The 18493-nt window shown below is 37.6% G+C and overlaps 2 protein-coding genes across 7 annotated transcripts in view; one reads left to right on the top strand and one right to left on the bottom strand.

Moving 5' to 3' along the window:
* Nucleotides 1–34: 34 nt before the first annotated feature.
* The window catches only part of LOC108744695 (unconventional myosin-IXb), a 139661-nt gene continuing 121202 nt past the window's right edge, over nucleotides 35–18493 (bottom strand). For 4 of the 5 annotated variants that reach the window (XM_018480586.2, XM_018480585.2, XM_018480587.2 and 1 more), the window contains 4 exons: nucleotides 8886–9057; nucleotides 6845–7017; nucleotides 2850–3100; nucleotides 35–2738 (listed from right to left, as the gene is read on the bottom strand). In XM_018480586.2, the coding sequence (XP_018336088.1) occupies nucleotides 635–2738; nucleotides 2850–3100; nucleotides 6845–7017; nucleotides 8886–9057 (2700 nt within the window). In that variant the 3' untranslated portion in view covers nucleotides 35–634. The remainder of the gene's footprint in view (nucleotides 2739–2849; nucleotides 3101–6844; nucleotides 7018–8885; nucleotides 9058–18493) is intronic. The other variant, XM_018480588.2, reaches the window with a different exon arrangement.
* The window catches only part of LOC108744618 (carcinine transporter), a 144291-nt gene continuing 143201 nt past the window's right edge, over nucleotides 17404–18493 (top strand). For both annotated transcript variants that reach the window (XM_025974692.1, XM_025974691.1), the window contains exon 1: nucleotides 17404–17793. The gene's annotated coding sequence lies outside the window, so the exon portion shown is untranslated. The remainder of the gene's footprint in view (nucleotides 17794–18493) is intronic.

Below are 18493 nucleotides of genomic sequence, written 5' to 3'. Positions count from 1 at the left end.
GAGGGGTTGTTTATAAAGTGTCCACATTTTTACCCCCCCCCCCTTTCCCCTTCCCCTTTCATCCTCAACCTAGTCTTACATAATATATTTGCGTTATGTCGATAATTTTATTATCTTGCGTAAATTTCATGTAGATGGTTATAGAGGGCGGAGGGGGGTTGTTTAAACCTTGTTCATATTTTTTAACATCACCACCCATCCACCCCCCAACCTAGCCTTACCTGAAACATAGTTTTTAATTTTTCAAAGCTGAAAAAGTAACTAGAAGACGTGTTTCCAGACATATATGTATATATTTGTTGTTCATGACGATAGTACAACATTAGTAATTTCAATGTCTGTTTCGACCATGTGTTTTGAAATTGTGTAAATCAATAGGAAATCGAATAAAAAAAAAGATTTTAATTGTAAACAAAATGATCAATTTTATGCACATTTAATGGGACCACTCCTTGTTGTTCTTTTTGTTTTTTGTTTAACGAATATTCAACATATATTTGATCACTTAAAGCGTATATTGACAATGAACACAATCATGTTGATAAATATTATTAGTACAAAATGACGAAACATTACAACAGTTACGGGGTTTGAGGAGGGGGTTGGTAATAAATCGACAGACGGGAATGGCTTATTAGATGTTTACACCTTGTTTTAATTCCAAATACTGAAAAGGTACGTGTAACGTTAAATGTTTGTGTTCAACGACGAGATGTCCGCGTTTATGGGACGCTCCGACAACCACAACGGTTTCACCTTTTACCAGAACCGCGTCTCCCTTGCCGTCTTCCGGAAACGACATCTTCATGACCCTCGTTTGAGGGTAGCCGAGTTTGGTGTTACCGGCAACGGTGTAAGACCTGCTGGGTGGTACCGGTGGCGGTCTCTCTAAATCCAAACCGAACAAATGACACGTCTGCTGAATTATTTTGTTATCGCATTTTTCGTTAGGGTCGGGCGGTGGAGTCCCAGCAATCGGTTGAGGACGGGGCCTAGGGATCGCTCCAGAATTGGCACCGCGATTCACATTAGGCTTTCCTAAATTATTATTACTATTAGTATTATTGTTACCACTTGTGTTTTTGTTATTACTGTTGAGCTGAAGTTCTTTTTCCCGCTTTAAGTTCGGCCACTTGCATCGCAGTCTGTATCCCCTCCACGTTGCCTGTATTATAACAGCCGATTTATGTCGACTTTCGTTTCTCAATTTCTCCAGCTGTTGTCGAATGCTTTCGCTCAAGAAAATGTGTCTCTTTCCTATTGCCCAACTGGTGGATATCATGGTGCTTTGCTTCTGGGTCACAAGATCTATGACGTACTGCAAGATAAGGTTGCAATCCTCCAGAACTTTTTCTTCGGTTCGATGAAGACGAGCAAACGGTGCGAGTAAGCGATAGCGGGTGCTGAAAGCTTTAAACCTCATCCTGTGGGGATATCCACCTGCCATAAGATTAACAGTTTCCAAGACTTGCAACGACCGTATTTGACGCATAACGGTGCCACGATCGAATCTGTTGGGAGTTTCCATGGAATTGCTTCGGATACATCGGACGAAATGAGGTCTCGCATGGACCAAAGTCCTCAACAGGTTATCCAGTCTGGTGTGAAAGTCTTGAGTGAGCGTCGACACTGGTTCGTCCCCATTGAGCAGATCTGTGTGCGACGTTGGAGATATGCGAAAACTGATTCCCCTCGGGACGTTTTCCGACGAGTATAACGCTTTCAGTTCGCTGCCGAATAAGTGAGTCGCGAAACCGAAATTGCAACTGTGTTTATAGAAAACCGCAACTAGATCGTCCGGCACTACGTCCTTGTTCGTGTCCAAAAAATCGGTCGCGTCGTAGATCACTCTCCCGGCGAAATGCTGGATACCAAACAGTCTCGCTTCCAGAGGTTTCGGATCGATCAGTCTCGAATTGTGTTTGTGTTGAACCTTCATCTTGGCCACGTACGATTCGGCGGTTCCACGGATCGAACATTCCACGTCCAACATACTGAGAAGTCCCGTTCGAAGGGACGATATCAGATCGATACAAGGGACGTTGTCTACGTAATCCACTTCTACTTCGCAGTTGATCCCTTCATCGCGACACGATTCGATGCTCGACTTGAATATATGAGTGTTGTAAAAATGTTGCATCGTTTCGGCACACAAATTGATACACAAATGTTCCAACTGGCTCGGTTTTGGATCTTCGAACCCAAACATGTCTAGAATTCCAATGAAACCGTCGGTGGCATGGCGAACGGCGTTATTAAGTGCTGCCATCGATTTACTTCCGGCGTTATTACTACCACCGATCGTGGAAGCGTGCTGACTATTGATTTCCGCTTGATTGTGAACGGATTCGTTTGAATCGGAACTCAGTGTTCCCAATGTTGATCCCAATCTCTTCAGGCTGTTAGCTCTTCTAACGATTGTGGCTACAGTACGGCAGTATAAAGCTTTTGCTAAGCAATCTCTCGTCATGTTCGACATGTTGGCGTCACAAACTGATTTTACAAGTTGACCGCGGGCGTTGTGAGTTCTCGTGGTGAGTCCCCGAAAGAGGGCTGCTCCAGATACTCCTAGAAGAGCTGCCACAGCGTTTAGTTCTGACTCACCCTTTACTTCTACTTCCAAACCTTTCCCGTCGATGAACTGCACGTTTCCTAGTATGAGAACTGCAGCCAAAACCCTTACGACGTCCAGAAAAGGGATTCCTAGTACTCCAAGACATGCCTTCCACGCTTGGAATCTGAAAGTAATAAAAAAATCTCCTTGACCCTCGGGTCATCTCAAAATCTGTGCGTCTGATTGCTTACAGGTGTAAGGAAGAGACTGTTCGTGCAAAGGGAGTTTATGTTACCTGGATGCGTCTTCAGCAATGTCTTGCCTGGTATCTCCATGCTGAAGATAGGCCAGATTTGAAGGTGAATACCCGTCGAGGTTGAGTTTGGCCCTTTCTTCTTTAGAAAGGCCAGCCAACATCTGATAGAAGATGTGATAGTTCTTTTCGCCAGGTAATGGTCGAATTACACGCGTTTGGTCGAGGAAATAACAATGAATTTTTGTACGATAGAGTGCTCCGTCCGTCACTTGAACTTCTATAAACTGACCCTGAAAATAATACAAAGGACGTCGCTTAAGTTTAAGATGAACAATAGTTTTAATGGGCTTGCTCCGAAATTTTTTTTGTTTTTCGATTTTTATACGATTTTGTGTAATCTCTACTCAGTATTTTCACTATGCCCTTAAAATTTCATATTATTAGCAATTTTAGTTTTTAAAATTTGTATTAATCACAAACACAGGGCTGCGTCTAATGACATCACTAGACGCAACTCTGGATTCGGATATATACCGTGACCGCTACAAGAAGTTCGGATAAATCTGGGAAAGTGTTTAACTAACAATAAAGTTCGTTTTAATAAAGTTGCAGGCTCCGAACATTGAAAAGGAATTAAGGTATTTTAACAGCAAATATTAAAAAATACGTTATCAAAATTGAGTGAACTTACAATGCGGCTAGATTCGGAGTTGGTAGCAGTCTTAGCTGAACCCAAGGACCTAAGGACCGTGAAAGCGGCCGCCAAATGCTTGAAGGCGTCGGTTTCAGGGCCTCCGCCCGCCACCGCAAAAAGTTGTCGTAACAACAACATCGAAGCATGACTTTTTCCCGAACCGCTAGTACCTGAAACGAAACAATACAAAGTGCAAAATGGAAAGGAATAATCGAGAGACAACAGCGAACAACAACGATAGCATAAGCTGCTACCTACAGCAGTGGTGTTGATGAAAGGTAAATTTTCAGAACTAATAAGTATTATTTCTGTAGCTAATCGTAAGTCTATTGTAAATTTAAATCAGTAATTCCATTTCTTCTCCTTGTAGTAACATTACAACAAATCGGAGCCAGAAAGGGTAATTATCTGTGAGAATGGACGTATCTTCTTTATTGTTTCCACATGAGACTGTAGTCATTTGCTGTGTTTTGAACACGTCCTTGTTAAGTTAGAAAATGCTTCATGAGTCGTACAGACAAAGTGAAAAGAGATAACCGAATAATAGTAAGAGGTGTACTCTAGGTACGCAAAAAATCAGGGTCGGCTTTATAACTGCCTGGCTAGAATTATATCCTTAAACAAACGTCTTTGCTTTCCTAAATTCTTGAGCTTATTGAACATTTAAGTCCGATGCTAGCAACATGTTCAAATTCTGCTTGTTTTCATCTCTTTCTGTTACACATTAATTGGTGTAACGTTATTCCATTTTCTTTGTACGTGTCCGCTGCAATTCCTACCTGGCATCTCTTTTCTATGTTTACGATGTTCCCTACATAGTCTGTCGTGAGTAAAAGTAGGTGTTCTGTCAGTAGCCGCTCTAGTCTAGTTAGTAAGTTGAAAGAAGAATGCGACAGTTTTATTGATTATTATCGAGAAGGGGAAATCTTCAAAAGATACCCCTTGAACATACTAAATAAACTACAGAATGTTTTTATATACAACATTCACAGTTTTTGTGTCATTAGACAATACAAACCGGCCTCTCGGTCGGTGCCGCCGCAACCGCTATGTCCCTGCACTTTAAATCTGTAATATCCTCGAAAATTTTAATTTAAATTACATGCTGTAAAGGGCCATATTAATCTATATTAAATGCACAACGTATTTAAGGTACTTAATTGGATAAGAGTTAATGCTGTATTGCTTACAATCGCTTCGTAAATAAGTCATTATTTTTCATAAAAAGTAAAGGATAAAAATGGTTATTGTGGGTTATCCCTAAGCGATAGACATATACCATCGCAGACTTTTTTGTAGACCCTTTTAAGATGTACAATATTGTAGTACATTATTTTGATCTATCTCGTAGGGTTCAGCCAGCGTTTGCAATGTAAGCGGAAAAAATGTGTTTATTTACATCAGATTAGAAACCTCTAAAATTATCAGTTTCCTTACTATATTATGCATGTATTATACATATAAACCTTCCTTTTGAATCACTTTATCTTTAAAAAAAACTGCATCAAAATCCGTTGCGTAGTTTTAATGGTTTAAGCATACATAGGGACAGACAGCGGGAAAGCGACTTTGTTTTATACCATTTAGTGATAGTAACTTTCTTTCTGCCGAATAAAGATACAGAAATAAGAATTTTCTCGGTTTGAACCCCGTGGCCATTCTGATCGACCGACGACTTTGTTGCATTTTCTTTTACTTGTAGCACACCTTTAAACAGAATCTAAAAAGTTGTCGTTAAAAACGAGTGTCGTTTATTTCCTTTAACAATAAGAAGAAAAAGAACAGGAATATTAAGTAAATGAGCGTCGCAGGTACGACCGTCGGACCACTAGAGTGAGTCCGCGTTGTTGTGTTTATTACACGGCTCTCACCAGAAAGAATGATAGCCTGCGGATAACCAGTCTCTGACTGTTGTCTGACTGCTTCCTGGACCACCTTGTTAAGTTGGGAACTGAGTGGAAGGTTTCTGGTACTGCTTAACGTCAATGGGTTGCCAACGTCGCGGTATGGATTGACGCACAACAGAATCGGTCCTACGTTCGTCTGAAACAATAAAAAAGGAAACATTCAAGTCTCATTGTAATATATAATACCATACGAGGTCCGTTTAAAAAGTATCCGTGGGTTACGCACAATCGATTCTTTTGTGGCGTTATGTTGGTACTCATGTCTCTCACTTATACCGACAAGTTCGGCCATGTTGAATGTTCAGTTAATTTTTGGCAGTTATTTTTCTTGCACATGTTTTGACTTGTCTTCGACTTTTGCCTATTCCAAAAAGTAGATCAAAGGATCTGTATCAAATTTTGTGTGAAAAACAAAATTTAGTGCGCGGACGAATGTTGTGGTACCTATATGGTGGAGTTACCTTGGACTGAAGCAACGTTTATCGGTGGTACAAAATGTTCTCAGAGGGCCGAGAAAATGTGGAAGACAAAGAGCGTTCCGGACGCCCGACCATGTCGACAACAGACGAAAACATTGATGAAGTGAAGAAAATATAGGGTTGTTCGGAAAGTCTTCGTTTTTTTCCCGACAGAGGATTTAATTGTAGTCTTTTGCACCCAACTTCACATTTAAGCCGTATAATTTTTATATGCTTTGAGAGCTCATATAGCAAGGCTTGTGTGTGAAAAATTCCATTTAATTCTACGCAGTAGTTTTTGGTTGGTGCCCTTTTAAATATGGAGAGCGATAAGCAGCATTTTCGACATATCTTACTGTTTTACTACAGAAAGGGTAAAAATGCTGTTCAGGCGATAAAGGCATTAGTTGATGTGAACCGGCGAATAACAACACGTGAGATCGGATTGAGGTTAAATTTATCAAATTCAACAGTTTATGACCACTTGAAAGGCCTGGGATTATCCTCGAAGCTCGATGTATGGGTTCCCCCGATAGAGTGCTCCGTCCGTCACTTGAACTTCTATAAACTGACCCTGAAAATAATACAAAGGACGTCGCTTAAGTTTAAGATGAACAATAGTTTTAATGGGCTTGCTCCGAAATTTTTTTTGTTTTTCGATTTTTATACGATTTTGTGTAATCTCTACTCAGTATTTTCACTATGCCCTTAAAATTTCATATTATTAGCAATTTTAGTTTTTAAAATTTGTATTAATCACAAACACAGGGCTGCGTCTAATGACATCACTAGACGCAACTCTGGATTCGGATATATACCGTGACCGCTACAAGAAGTTCGGATAAATCTGGGAAAGTGTTTAACTAACAATAAAGTTCGTTTTAATAAAGTTGCAGGCTCCGAACATTGAAAAGGAATTAAGGTATTTTAACAGCAAATATTAAAAAATACGTTATCAAAATTGAGTGAACTTACAATGCGGCTAGATTCGGAGTTGGTAGCAGTCTTAGCTGAACCCAAGGACCTAAGGACCGTGAAAGCGGCCGCCAAATGCTTGAAGGCGTCGGTTTCAGGGCCTCCGCCCGCCACCGCAAAAAGTTGTCGTAACAACAACATCGAAGCATGACTTTTTCCCGAACCGCTAGTACCTGAAACGAAACAATACAAAGTGCAAAATGGAAAGGAATAATCGAGAGACAACAGCGAACAACAACGATAGCATAAGCTGCTACCTACAGCAGTGGTGTTGATGAAAGGTAAATTTTCAGAACTAATAAGTATTATTTCTGTAGCTAATCGTAAGTCTATTGTAAATTTAAATCAGTAATTCCATTTCTTCTCCTTGTAGTAACATTACAACAAATCGGAGCCAGAAAGGGTAATTATCTGTGAGAATGGACGTATCTTCTTTATTGTTTCCACATGAGACTGTAGTCATTTGCTGTGTTTTGAACACGTCCTTGTTAAGTTAGAAAATGCTTCATGAGTCGTACAGACAAAGTGAAAAGAGATAACCGAATAATAGTAAGAGGTGTACTCTAGGTACGCAAAAAATCAGGGTCGGCTTTATAACTGCCTGGCTAGAATTATATCCTTAAACAAACGTCTTTGCTTTCCTAAATTCTTGAGCTTATTGAACATTTAAGTCCGATGCTAGCAACATGTTCAAATTCTGCTTGTTTTCATCTCTTTCTGTTACACATTAATTGGTGTAACGTTATTCCATTTTCTTTGTACGTGTCCGCTGCAATTCCTACCTGGCATCTCTTTTCTATGTTTACGATGTTCCCTACATAGTCTGTCGTGAGTAAAAGTAGGTGTTCTGTCAGTAGCCGCTCTAGTCTAGTTAGTAAGTTGAAAGAAGAATGCGACAGTTTTATTGATTATTATCGAGAAGGGGAAATCTTCAAAAGATACCCCTTGAACATACTAAATAAACTACAGAATGTTTTTATATACAACATTCACAGTTTTTGTGTCATTAGACAATACAAACCGGCCTCTCGGTCGGTGCCGCCGCAACCGCTATGTCCCTGCACTTTAAATCTGTAATATCCTCGAAAATTTTAATTTAAATTACATGCTGTAAAGGGCCATATTAATCTATATTAAATGCACAACGTATTTAAGGTACTTAATTGGATAAGAGTTAATGCTGTATTGCTTACAATCGCTTCGTAAATAAGTCATTATTTCTCATAAAAAGTAAAGGATAAAAATGGTTATTGTGGGTTATCCCTAAGCGATAGACATATACCATCGCAGACTTTTTTGTAGACCCTTTTAAGATGTACAATATTGTAGTACATTATTTTTATCTATCTCGTAGGGTTCAGCCAGCGTTTNATAAGTCATTATTTCTCATAAAAAGTAAAGGATAAAAATGGTTATTGTGGGTTATCCCTAAGCGATAGACATATACCATCGCGGACTTTTTTGTAGACCCTTTTAAGATGTACAATATTGTAGTACATTATTTTGATCTATCTCGTAGGGTTCAGCCAGCGTTTGCAATGTAAGCGGAAAAAATGTGTTTATTTACATCAGATTAGAAACCTCTAAAATTATCAATGTTTCCTTACTATATTATGCATGTATTATACATATAAACCTTCCTTTTGAATCACTTTATCTTTAAAAAAAACTGCATCAAAATCCGTTGCGTAGTTTTAATGGTTTAAGCATACATAGGGACAGACAGCGGGAAAGCGACTTTGTTTTATACCATTTAGTGATAGTAACTTTCTTTCTGCCGAATAAAGATACAGAAATAAGAATTTTCTCGGTTTGAACCCCGTGGCCATTCTGATCGACCGACGACTTTGTTGCATTTTCTTTTACTTGTAGCACACCTTTAAACAGAATCTAAAAAGTTGTCGTTAAAAACGAGTGTCGTTTATTTCCTTTAACAATAAGAAGAAAAAGAACAGGAATATTAAGTAAATGAGCGTCGCAGGTACGACCGTCGGACCACTAGAGTGAGTCCGCGTTGTTGTGTTTATTACACGGCTCTCACCAGAAAGAATGATAGCCTGCGGATAACCAGTCTCTGACTGTTGTCTGACTGCTTCCTGGACCACCTTGTTAAGTTGGGAACTGAGTGGAAGGTTTCTGGTACTGCTTAACGTCAATGGGTTGCCAACGTCGCGGTATGGATTGACGCACAACAGAATCGGTCCTACGTTCGTCTGAAACAATAAAAAAGGAAACATTCAAGTCTCATTGTAATATATAATACCATACGAGGTCCGTTTAAAAAGTATCCGTGGGTTACGCACAATCGATTCTTTTGTGGCGTTATGTTGGTACTCATGTCTCTCACTTATACCGACAAGTTCGGCCATGTTGAATGTTCAGTTAATTTTTGGCAGTTATTTTTCTTGCACATGTTTTGACTTGTCTTCGACTTTTGCCTATTCCAAAAAGTAGATCAAAGGATCTGTATCAAATTTTGTGTGAAAAACAAAATTTAGTGCGCGGACGAATGTTGTGGTACCTATATGGTGGAGTTACCTTGGACTGAAGCAACGTTTATCGGTGGTACAAAATGTTCTCAGAGGGCCGAGAAAATGTGGAAGACAAAGAGCGTTCCGGACGCCCGACCATGTCGACAACAGACGAAAACATTGATGAAGTGAAGAAAATATAGGGTTGTTCGGAAAGTCTTCGTTTTTTTCCCGACAGAGGATTTAATTGTAGTCTTTTGCACCCAACTTCACATTTAAGCCGTATAATTTTTATATGCTTTGAGAGCTCATATAGCAAGGCTTGTGTGTGAAAAATTCCATTTAATTCTACGCAGTAGTTTTTGGTTGGTGCCCTTTTAAATATGGAGAGCGATAAGCAGCATTTTCGACATATCTTACTGTTTTACTACAGAAAGGGTAAAAATGCTGTTCAAGCCAGAAAGAAATTGACTGATGTGTATGGAGAAGGTGTGTTGACAGTACGCCAGTGCCAGAACTGGTTCGCTAAATTTCGATCCGGCAATTTTGATGTCGAAGATGCACCACGTTCGGGAAGGCCGGTTGAAGCTGATAAAGACGCGATAAAGGCATTAGTTGATGTGAACCGGCGAATAACAACACGTGAGATCGGATTGAGGTTAAATTTATCAAATTCAACAGTTTATGACCACTTGAAAGGCCTGGGATTATCCTCGAAGCTCGATGTATGGGTTCCCCATGTTCTCACAGAGAGAAATCTGTGTCGCCGCATTGACGTCTGCGATTCGCTTCTCAAACGTCACGAAAATGATCCGTTTTTGAAGCGCATCATCACTGGGGACGAAAAATGGGTTGTATACAACAACGTCAAACGCAAGAGGTCATGGAGCAAAAAAGATGAACCGGCTCAAACCATTTCCAAAGCCGATATTCACCAAAAAAAGGTGATGCTGTCTGTTTGGTGGGATTTTAAAGGAATCGTTTTTTTTGAGCTTTTACCGGATAACACAACGATTAATTCGGAAGTCTACTGTCATCAGCTGGACAAACTGAATGATGCACTTCAACAGAAAAGGTCAGAACTAATCAACAGGAAAGGTGTAGTGTTTCACCAAGACAACGCGAGACCTCACACAAGTTTGGTCACTCGCCAAAAGCTTTTACAGCTTGAATGGGATACAATGCTACACCCACCATATTCTCCAGACCTGGCACCATCGGATTATTATTTGTTCCGGTCACTCCAAAATTTTTTAGACGGTAAAACCTTCACCTCAAATGAGGAGGTCAAAAACCTCCTCGATCAGTTTTTTGCCAGCAAAGACCAAAAATTTTATGAGCGTGGAATTATGCTACTACCAGAAAGATGGCAAAAGGTGTTGGACCAGAACGGTCAATATATAATTTAATAAAGTATTTGTTTATTATACGAAAACTGTCTTTCATTTCCACAAAAAAAAAATGAAATGACTTTCCGAACAACCCGATAGTATTGCCCAATCGTCGAATCACCGTCAGAGAAGTTGCTGAGGACATAATTTTTTAAACTGGCTCCTGCCATTCCATATTTACCAATGATTTGGGCATGAGATGAGTCGCCGCGAAATTCGTACCAAAATTGCTCAATTTCTACCAAAAACAACATCGCATTAACGTTGCTAAGGAGCTGTTGGACTCTGTTGTCCGCGACGACCCAAATTTGCTCCAGAGGATCATGATAACTGGTGACGAATCATGGGTTTATGGTTTTGACGTAGAAAGCAAAGCTCAATCATCCCAATGGAAGCTACTGCTCGAGCAAACACCGAAAAAAGCGCGAATGTGAAGGTTTTGCTTACAGTTTTTTTTCGATTGCAGGGCCATGGTGCATCATGAGTTCTTGTCACAGGGTAGAACGGATAATAAGGAACATTACCTGAAAGTTATGCGCAATTTGCGCGAAGTAACCCTCCAGAAACGCCCGGATTTGTGAAAGTACAAAAATTGGCTTTTGCGCCATGATAACGCCCTTGCTAACACATTGTTGCTTGTGTGCGAATGTTTCGCCAAAAACAACACACTAATAATGCCGCAGCCGCCGTATTCCCCAAATCTGGCCCCCCTGTGTCTTTCTTGTTCTCGAAACTGAAGAAGTCCATGAAAAAACGACGCTACGCTACGATTGAGGAGATAAAGACGGTATCGAAGGAGGAGTTGAATAAGATCACAAAAAATGATTTTTTGAAGTACTTCGAGGATTGGAAGAAATGTTGGCACAAGTGTATAATATCTGGTAGGGATTACTTTGAAGGGAACTAAATAGATATTACTACAAATGCTCCATACGTAATCCTAAAATGTAGCATCGTGTAACAGATGGCGTTTACTGCGCCATTTGTAGTATTTTCTAAAACGCACTGTTAAGACAGCAAGTAAAAGTTGGTCTGTGTTCTGTCGGAGCTGCCTGAAATGCGCTGATGAGATCCAAAAGGATCGAAATCGCGATCCGCGTCTGGCAGTTTCGACAGAATACAGACCACTTCGAATTATTTTAAAATAGATATTCATGAATAAATAAATAATTTTTGAAAAAACACAACAATCACGATACTTTTCTAACAGACCTCGTATGCTTTTGTTGAATATTTAAATCAGTATTCGTTTGGTCCTGTAGTGACCAGTAATTAAATCGAAAAGGTCAGTATTTAAATGCAAGCTAACTAATATAACGTCGAGTGAACGATGTTATATGATGTGTGAATAATTGTGTACGTATATAGGCATTAGATGGACAACGAAAGGACACCGCAGTAGCATGACGTGTGAATCTGCCTTTACGCTTTCTTCCACCTTGATCGGCTTTTAGGTTCAAGCGGGACAAGAACGTAACATCCACACAATGCATCTCATTTAGTGGTGAACGAATCTTATTTTACGGTAATAACACATTTTAACGAAACTTAATTGAAAGTTGTAATTGCATTAAGCAGCAAATTCAATTACGAAAAGAACCCACCTAAGAAATATTGAAAGTAGCGAAATGTTTGTAATGGCTGCGACATGTACAGCTAGTTCAAAAAAACATGGGTCTTCATATCGAGGAGGCGAACCTTATTCATTCATTCCTACTGTACATTACGAAAACATTGACTCGACTATTATTTAATCACTTGTACGTCGCTATACAACCAGAGATTACTCCAGATTAACTGCAAACAGCGGTAGCTGATGTTTTTTGTCACTATGTAGCTCATGTTTGAGGTTCATGAGAGTCTTAACTGCCTCTACCTTACACTTCTGATAGAGCGCAGGGTCTTTTAAGAAAAAAAAGTCACTTCTATGCTCGCGAACGCTTAATTTTGAAACTCGAAAAAGATTGTCAAAGGTGTATATCTGAAGAGGGGTGTAGGGAAAGTTAGAAATGTGGATGTCTTAGAAAGAATGGGAGAACAGAGGGCGCTATCGTGGAAGTCAATAAGAAATGGGTGAGATAGTTTGGTAGGACACATTGTCAGGCGTGAAAAGCTTGTTAAAGACATATTAGCAGGGGCGGCCTTAGTCATTGGAAGGTTCCGGGCGGGTAAATTTTTGCGAGGCCCTCGTCTTTGTGGAATTAATTTTAATGATGATACTTGAAAAATGCAAAGTGATTCATAATTAAATTGTTTATCGAAAATTAAAAAAAATTTATAAAGACAAAGATAGCAAATTTGCGGGTTCTTTTAAGACTATTAAGAAATTCAAATAAACATTAGTAAGATGTACTACTACTACCTAATATTTTTCTAATTAGATTGTTGCGCGAGAGTGCGAGGCCCCTACAAGAGCGAGGCCCCGGGCGGTTGCCCTGTTCGCCACCCCCAAAAGCCGCCCCTGCATATTAGAAGCAGAAACAGAAGTTAAGAGGAGTAGAGGTAGATCTAGATTGGATTAAAAATCTGGGATGAAGATTAGCTCGGAATACGAAAAATGGATATCCCCAAAACAAAATGTGAAAATTCTGGAGCATTCGTAAATTCAAAATCAAATCACAAAACATATCAAATGTACATTGTTTTTGATTTGATTTCCAACAATCTTACATCTCACTGTAATGAACAAACGAAGATTCGAATTGGATCCACGTTCGTGTATCAGTTAATACATAAACAATCAACAATTTATAACAGTGAATTGAAGTAAAACGAGGTTCTGTGAGTACCAGACCCGCAGATTTTGGACGTTAGATTAACTTCAGCTTCAAACATTAAATTTTTGCAGACCGTAACTAACTCGAATTGATCAAGCGTACAGTAAAATGATGCTTTTCTTGCCTTTATCTGGGTTCTTTTAACCGTTATTTCTTTAAGTAAATGTTTCAGTAATAACAGAATTGTCAACGCTCGAATACCTTTACATCGATAAACGATAATATATCGATTATCTAACTGTGCAAACCATTCAATTTTTATTGAAATATTTACCCTATTTCAGGGGCGAACTCAGGATTTTAAGAACGAGCAGTTTCACAAAAATTTCTGTCCTTTAAACTCCAACATTCGTTATTCTTGTGATTATTTACTTTATTAATTTTAAAGTGATGAACAGGACCTATCACTGAATTATAAGAATTAATCAATTTTAGCAAGAGATTTGGAAATAATTGTCAAATTTTGATCTCGAAGGAGTACAATTCTCAGCCTTAACAGAAAGAATACCAAGACATTCGTTGAAGAGAACTGCAATGCCGCAGGAATAAACCAGGATTAGCCATCAATTCTTCCTATCGTTGTTGTGACGAGCAAATGTAATGTTCTGGCCCGTGCTAAACACTTTTTTGGAGAACATTCCTCAGTCTTGGCAGGAAGAATGCTAGGACTTTCGTGGAAATCCTTACAGGTCACGAAGAACTGCGATATTGTAGGAATAAACCAGGATTAATCATCAGTTCTTCCAATCGTTTTTGTGACTAGGAAAGGTAATGCTATGGCCCGCACTGAAGGCTTTTTTTGGAGAATGTTTCTCAGTGTTGGCAGGAAATGAAAAGTTTTACCCGCGCCGAAAGCTTAATTGACTGTCACGTTTTATCGAAGCGGAAAATTTTAAAATAAACAATAGTTAACTAACAAACACACGCAAATGTTATTCAAAATAATTAGAATACTTCTATCTGCTACAAACAAGCTGAAAACAATCAACACATATGCTATACCGACACTAACTTATATGTGTAGCAAATTTTGGAAAGCTTAAAACTCAAAAAGGTTTTCACACTTAAATAAGATCCATGCAAATAGTTAAGTAGAATTAAGTTTTATAGACTCATCTTTACTCGCTTTTCTTCATGATTAGCAATAATAAATAGGGCTGTCCCAGTTTATATATCTACTTACATTTCTTTGAGAATGGTCGCGTGATCGAAACTTGCTAGAAATTTTTTATAATAAATAAATTTTTGGTGAAAGTATTCGCGATGTTTTTTTTTTTCGTTTAAATTAATTATGTTCAATTAACATAGCAATTGATTAATTTTACACAATAGAAGACCTACTTTTGTTTTTAATTGTTACTGAGAACCTGATTAGCAATTTTGGTGTAGGTGTTTGACAAAATATAAAAAGTAATCTCGTCCAAATACAATTATATTATGAAGCAGACACATTTTTCAATGGAATGTTGTTATGCTTAATTAAATGAACGTTGACCATTTATGTCATCTTGAGAAAAGAGGAACTGGTTATGCTATGTCCGGCATTGGGAGACGACCTCAAGCGACACCTGTTTTATCGCCTCAGGCCGGCCCTGTACACCTGACCATGAACTTGACGTTTTGTACATTCGTTCATACTTATTCGTTTCCTTTCTCTATGTTTGTTTTGTAATAAGTATATACGTACTTAAAAAAATAACAGTTGTACGTAAATCGTTGTTGTAATACTGTTTGGTAGCGGTTTTTCTTCCTGATTCTTTGCTTATGGGTGTCGTCCTGAATAGGATTCCTCCACTCAAGAAAAAAAAAATAAAATCGAATTAGATTTTGGGATTTCAACTTTGGACTTTATTGAAAGACACAAGAAATTACTCATATTCAGACGGACTAGCGGAATGTATTAGACAATATAACTAGGAGCAAGGAGAAGTTAGAAATAAATTTAAATAAAATGGATGCGGTATTGATAAAATAGTATGGTATGAATATAGATTAAAGTACAACAAAAACATTGGTAGACAGGGGAAGAAAAAGTAGGGAAAGAGTTAATACAAAGATAGGAGACGACAAAATTAGAGAAAGTCGCTGATTATCGGTATCTAGGAAGTTAGATAATGTAGGATGGAAGGAGCAGTAGAGATATAATAGCACACGATCGAGTCGTCTTTAATAAAAAGTCACTTCTATGTTAACGAACGGTTAATTTAGAACTTCGAAAAGGATCGTTAAAAAAGGATAGGCTGGAAGTATTCTACATATGGTGCTATAGGCGAATGGTGAGGCTACCGTGGATAGAGAAGATTTTAGAAACAGTAGGAGAACAGAAAGCACTATGGAAGTCAATAAAAAATTCCTTCTTAGGAATAAAGGGCTAGTTAGCGACATATTAGAAGCATATAGAGGAGTTAAGAGGAGGTGGACTTAGATTAGATTACTACTCATAAATAGTTAAGGATGTGGTATGTTCTAGTTTAAGGAAGTGCGAAGATTGGCTCAGTATAGGAAAGAGTGGAGGTGCATGTGTAAAAAAAAAATTCTTGAGGAAAACCTAACCAATTTTGCTGCGATTTTGATTATATTTGGATTGGCTTTATTAATATCTGAACATTCTAGAATTTTCTGTTCTATCCTTGTATAAAATTCTTTGAAGTACTTTTGCAGAGTTACGAAAATACGTATAATAATAATAATGTTAATAACTTTCTTCTTTTACATTAACTATTGCAAATGCAATGTTCAATCAAGCCTCTTACTCCCTTTTCATTGGAATAACAGGACTCTCATGGAAACCCTTACACGTCACGAACAACTACGATACTGCAGGAATAAACCAGGATTAACCATCAGTTCTTCCTGTCGTTTTTGTGACAAGGAAATGTAATGTTCTGGTCCGCGCTGAACGTTTTTTTGGAGAACATTTCTCAGTCTTGGCAGGATGAATGCCAGGGCTCTCGTGGAAATCCTTACTGTTCCATCATTGTGTAAAATTATTTGAAGTACTTTTGCAGGGTTACGAAAATACGTATTAATGTTAATAACTTCCTTTTGTTTTACATTAACTGTTTCAAATGCAATGATCAATCAATGCCACTTCCTTTCATTGGAATAACAGAAATCAGAGCTCTTAGGTGAATAAATGTTTAATGTACTATGGTGAACTGGTGTTACTACCTTATTCGGGTTTAAAGGTTAGAAATGCTTCCTAACGTTTCGCAAGTGCAAGTGGCGAGCTTCTTCAGAGTACCTTCCATCTCTGAAGCTGGATATAGCTAGCGAAACGTTATGAATCAACTACAACCCACAACGACCTTTAAACCCGAATCAATTAATGTACTATATTTATTTAATATGTTGAAGGGCAATTAAGTTGAAATTTCACAATTCTTTTGTTTTAAATGGACCCCCACAATGCTCTTTGAAATGATAGATAAAACATCATTTCTGAATGCATCAAACTGGTTAATTTCAACTTTATAATTCATCAATTTCAAGTAAACGCATAAATCTCAATATGCAGAAACTTCTTAACTTTATTATTTCAATCTTGTATCACATCAACCCTATTGGGAAAAATGCTTAAACCGATTTATAATCTGTTCATTATTCTTCGTTTTAGGAATCTCTCAATTCAGTGTCACTAAACCCTAATAATCATAAAATAAAGGTACGTATTTCTCTGTGAATTCATCAATAAAAAGTATTTAGATGTAATAAAATCTTCGTTTGATATGTGAATATGAAGAGCAGCACTTAATAAGTTTATAATATGATTATTTGAATTTAAATGCCACCATTTTCCTGACAGTTCGGATAAAACAACAGAGATGGCTCTCCGTTCTTTTCATTATCGCGACATATAAATCATCTCTATAAATAACTATCGCGTAAGTTCGCATGCCGAGACCATGCGATGTATTAGATAAACGATAGCAGAACATTACTGTTTGTTGTTTGTTGAGCCAAAGTGAGCATTTATTATATAGTACTTGTTATCGCGTGTTTTACAGAATATCTTGCAAGAACTTGATGATGTGATTATAAATTAATTTTTAAATATAGTTTCGCTTTAACTTATATAAATTAACCTCAACGAATTTATTGTCGGGAACCATACAAACGCGAAGCCAAGTTTTATCGAGACGATTCTGTTTTATTTAGGCGGCCATTTCCATTTTTACCGGTGGCTTTCGGTGAATAGTTTTTAAACGGCTTGACAAATACAATTAACGAATATTAGTGATGTTAACTTGCTGTTTCAATGTAAATGTGGCCTAAATTTGAAATTACAAGATAAGTGAAGAAGATATTAGGTAAGCATTTCAGAATTTTACGTTCCTACTTATAGGTACCTGAATAACAACAAGTAACACATTACCAGTAGGTAATACTGCGATTTTAGATGGGACTGAGACTTAAGGATGCTTGGGAGGTATGTCAAAATGCTACGAGACAAATAAAAATTTGGAAGAACGTTGTTCATTCAATTCTAAAACTCCTGTAAAAATTACAAATCGATTCACTAAACCGTTAAAAAGTTATTGAGATTTTAAAAAATTGTAATTTTACACGTCATTTTATGGAAATTCGTTAACCGAACCGATTAAATTAATTTTTATTAACAGAAAGAAAACTACCAGAAATTTCAAACTTTTATAATAAGTAAGTTGAACTCTGGAGAATCACTTTAGCGTAAGGTTATTCAAATTCACTAAATGGTTATCGAGGAAAAAATGAAAAATTAGCTGAAAATCTCGTTTTTACTTGATAATATAATGATAATATTTATAATTGTCTGAAATAAATGCAATTTTAAAGTTTTAATTATTATTTAAACATATTAAAAAGTTTTACGCTCATTATTAATAGAGATTGAAACTAAATATTTTTTTGTTTCGAAGTTGAAATCAAGGCATATTCACTGCCAAAAGTCAGTTAAAAATTTTCCATATTATTCGTTATTTCTTATTTTATTCAAAGTTTTTGGTCAAATTCCAAATTTTCTCTCAAACC

This window comes from Agrilus planipennis, unplaced genomic scaffold, assembly GCF_000699045.2.
Source record: "Agrilus planipennis isolate EAB-ADULT unplaced genomic scaffold, Apla_2.0 scaffold16, whole genome shotgun sequence".
Taxonomy (NCBI): domain Eukaryota; kingdom Metazoa; phylum Arthropoda; class Insecta; order Coleoptera; family Buprestidae; genus Agrilus; species Agrilus planipennis.
Note: the sequence above shows the minus strand (reverse complement) of the source record. Positions and strands in the feature narration are given on the sequence as shown.